General features: G+C 44.5%; 1 protein-coding gene across 1 annotated transcript; it reads left to right on the top strand.

Annotated features, from left to right (window-relative positions):
* Window positions 1-6: 6 nt before the first annotated feature.
* On the top strand, window positions 7-2,733 carry LOC107134944 (peroxisomal succinyl-coenzyme A thioesterase-like). The gene is made up of 3 exons (XM_015476935.1): window positions 7-94; window positions 1,056-1,258; window positions 2,014-2,733. The coding sequence occupies exons 2-3, from the start codon at window positions 1,241-1,243 to the stop codon at window positions 2,617-2,619; spliced, it is 624 nt and encodes a 207-aa protein (XP_015332421.1). The 5' UTR covers window positions 7-94; window positions 1,056-1,240; the 3' UTR covers window positions 2,620-2,733.
* Window positions 2,734-2,875: the final 142 nt, after the last annotated feature.

The following is a 2,875-nucleotide window of genomic DNA, read 5'->3' as shown; positions in this document are numbered from 1 at the left end:
CGGGCGCTGCACGAGCGCCACTTCCTGCCGCCCGGGGTCCAGCGGGTGCCGGTCCGGGAGGGCAGGGTGCGAGCCACGCTCTTCCTGCCGCCAGGTGAGCCCAGGCTGCTGCTGAATAGGAGTTGTTGCCTTGGCAGCCGCTGGTTTCCTGTGCTGTGCTGGCTGGGTTTTGGCTACTTCGGCACCTGTTGAGAAACTGGCATTGGCCGTGTTCATGGCCGACCAATCAAAATAGAAGATTTTGACTCGTTAGACTCTTTTGCATTATCTTATTTTATCTCTATTATATTCCAAAGAGTGAGTACTGTTATTGTTCAAAGGAAGAATCTGGTTCACTTTGCTATTAATCACTACTCTGCAGATCTCTCCAGGCACAGCAGGGCTGCTCTTAGAGAAAGTGGCCAGGGTTAAGGATGCTATTGCCTTTTGCCTCTGTCTCATGTCTTAGGCTTACTGGATCCTTCACTTCTTCATGTCCTTCTCTACCATAGATCACACTTCACATTCACTGCCTTCCTCACAGACAGCCAACTTCTGGTGTTTTTCTTTCCTTTTTCTACGTGGACAGCTGAAATAGTACACAAACAACGCCAATGGTTGATGCAACACAACATCCAGCTTTTATTCACATTCGTTATTCTATGTGCAGTCCTCCAGCACAGCACCCTCTTTGTTTTGTTTCTGGTGCTGAAGACAGAACCCAAGGCCTCCCCATGTCAGTCAAGGGCCCTACCTGAATCACATCCCCATCCCCAAATGATGTTCTAATCCACTAAAAAAGTTCTGTTGCTCTCTTTTACAACAACTGATGATTCTTAAAACCCTGAAGATAATTTACCATAGAATCTCATGGAGGGTTAAATCACCAATGGGAAGTTACTCTATGCTTTGGATTTTTTTCTCCTTCCAAGGAACTTGTATCTCTTTTCGGTAGTGACTCAGGAATCTGTCCTCTTTCCTTGGATTTATAGGAACCCCACTAAATAACTTAGAAAGCTCTCTAGAGGAAAGCAAATTCTTCAAGCTGTATAATACCTTCCTATTCTCTTCTCTAGGACCTGGACTCTTCCCTGGGATCATTGATATCTACGGAGTTGGAGGAGGCCTGTTGGAATATCGGGCCAGCCTTCTGGCTGGCCATGGCTTTGCCACATTGGCTGTAGCTTTTTATGACTTTGATGATCTCCCCAAGGATTTCAGCAACATACACCTGGACTACTTTGAAGAAGTTGTGTGCTACATGCTTCAACACCCCCAGGTTCTCCTCCCTTTTTTTAATCAGTCTCCCAAGAAATGTCTCCATAGCTGGTGTCACCAGAACCAGTGCGGTGATGCTGCTCTGTTCTGTTTTCACTGAGATTCCTTTTGGAGACCTAGTAGGCTTTGGGTGCTTATTATTTCCGATTTCTCTAACAAATGGGTTCAGGATGTAGAATTGTTCTTATAATCCATGTGCAATTTCACTGAGAAATTCCTAAATTCATTTTGTAAAGCAAATTGAGCCTCTCATTAGTATCTTTGCATGCTTGTCATTTAATCGGTAATTTCCTGATTTTGGAGAATCTGATCTGAACTTGCCCACCTGTTCAGAGGCTAAGAACTACTGAACTGGACTCTGAAGTCTTACTTTGTTTCCATAAAATTAATCATTTGCCTGTAATGATTAGATGGGGTCTGATTAATGATTGCCATCTTGGAAGAGAACTGAGTTCCACACAGTTGGATACCAAGCCATATAAAGACTGGAATCAGATCTACTTGAATGAGCCTGAACTTGACAGGCTCCATGGTTGAGCATTCTTGAATGGATGATTCTCTGGAACCAGTTCCTAAATTTGCCATTGAATTTAAGATTTTTTTTTTTCTTCATGTTTAACCAGATAGTTAATACTTGGGAAGAAACTCCCCTGTCACCTGACATTGTGGATACTTCACATATTGAAGCTAGCAGCATTTTGAGTTGCATATTCATGTCGAATAAAGTCTTAACTTTTCTTTCTTCCTTTCTTTCAGGTAAAGGGCCCAGGTGTTGGGCTTCTGGGCTTTTCTCTAGGAGCTGACATTTGTCTCTCAATGGCCTCATTCTTGAAGAATATCTCAGCCACTGTATCCATCAATGGATCTGGGAGCAGCGGAAACTCAACCATACACTACAAGCAGATTAGCATCCCACCACTGGGCCTTGACCTGAAGCGAATCAAGGTTACTTTCTCAGGCATTCTGGACATTGTGGATATTCGGAATGATATTGTGGAGAAGTTTGAGAACCCCAGTATCATTCCAATAGAGAAGGCACAAGGGCCCATCCTCTTCATTGCTGGTCAGGATGACCATAACTGGAGGAGTGACTTAAATGTGCAAACAGCCTCTGAAAGACTACAGGCCCATGGAAAGGAAAAACCCAGGATCATCCTTTACCCTGGGACTGGGCACTACATTGAGCCTCCTTACTTCTCCGTGTGCCCAGCTTCTGTGCACAAATTGTTCAACAAAGTTGTGATCTGGGGTGGGGAGCTCAGGGCTCATTCTAAGGCCCAGGTGGATGCCTGGAAGCAAATTCTGTCCTTCTTCTCCCAACACCTTGGAGGCACCCACAAGGGTGTGTCCCCCAAGTTGTAAATGCAAATCCAAATTGTTATGGACAGGGGAAGAGTTTAGATCACATTTTAGTGTCTAGTGACTATGTAAGTTCCCCTGGGTAGCATTAAATGCCTATTTGGCATTTATGGCATATTTCATGTCATTTTATTGAATTTGCTTTATTTGTCAACATAGTGTCGAAGGCCGGCTGGCTGCAGCAAAATAACCGGGGGTGACGAACAACTTGTGTACGTTGATACAGCAGGAGTAGGAGCGGTTTATTGCAGGACAGGAG

The sequence above is a fragment of the Marmota marmota genome, unplaced genomic scaffold (assembly GCF_001458135.2).
Source record: "Marmota marmota marmota unplaced genomic scaffold, marMar, whole genome shotgun sequence".
NCBI lineage: Eukaryota > Metazoa > Chordata > Mammalia > Rodentia > Sciuridae > Marmota > Marmota marmota.
This window is presented reverse-complemented; position numbering and strand designations above follow the sequence as displayed.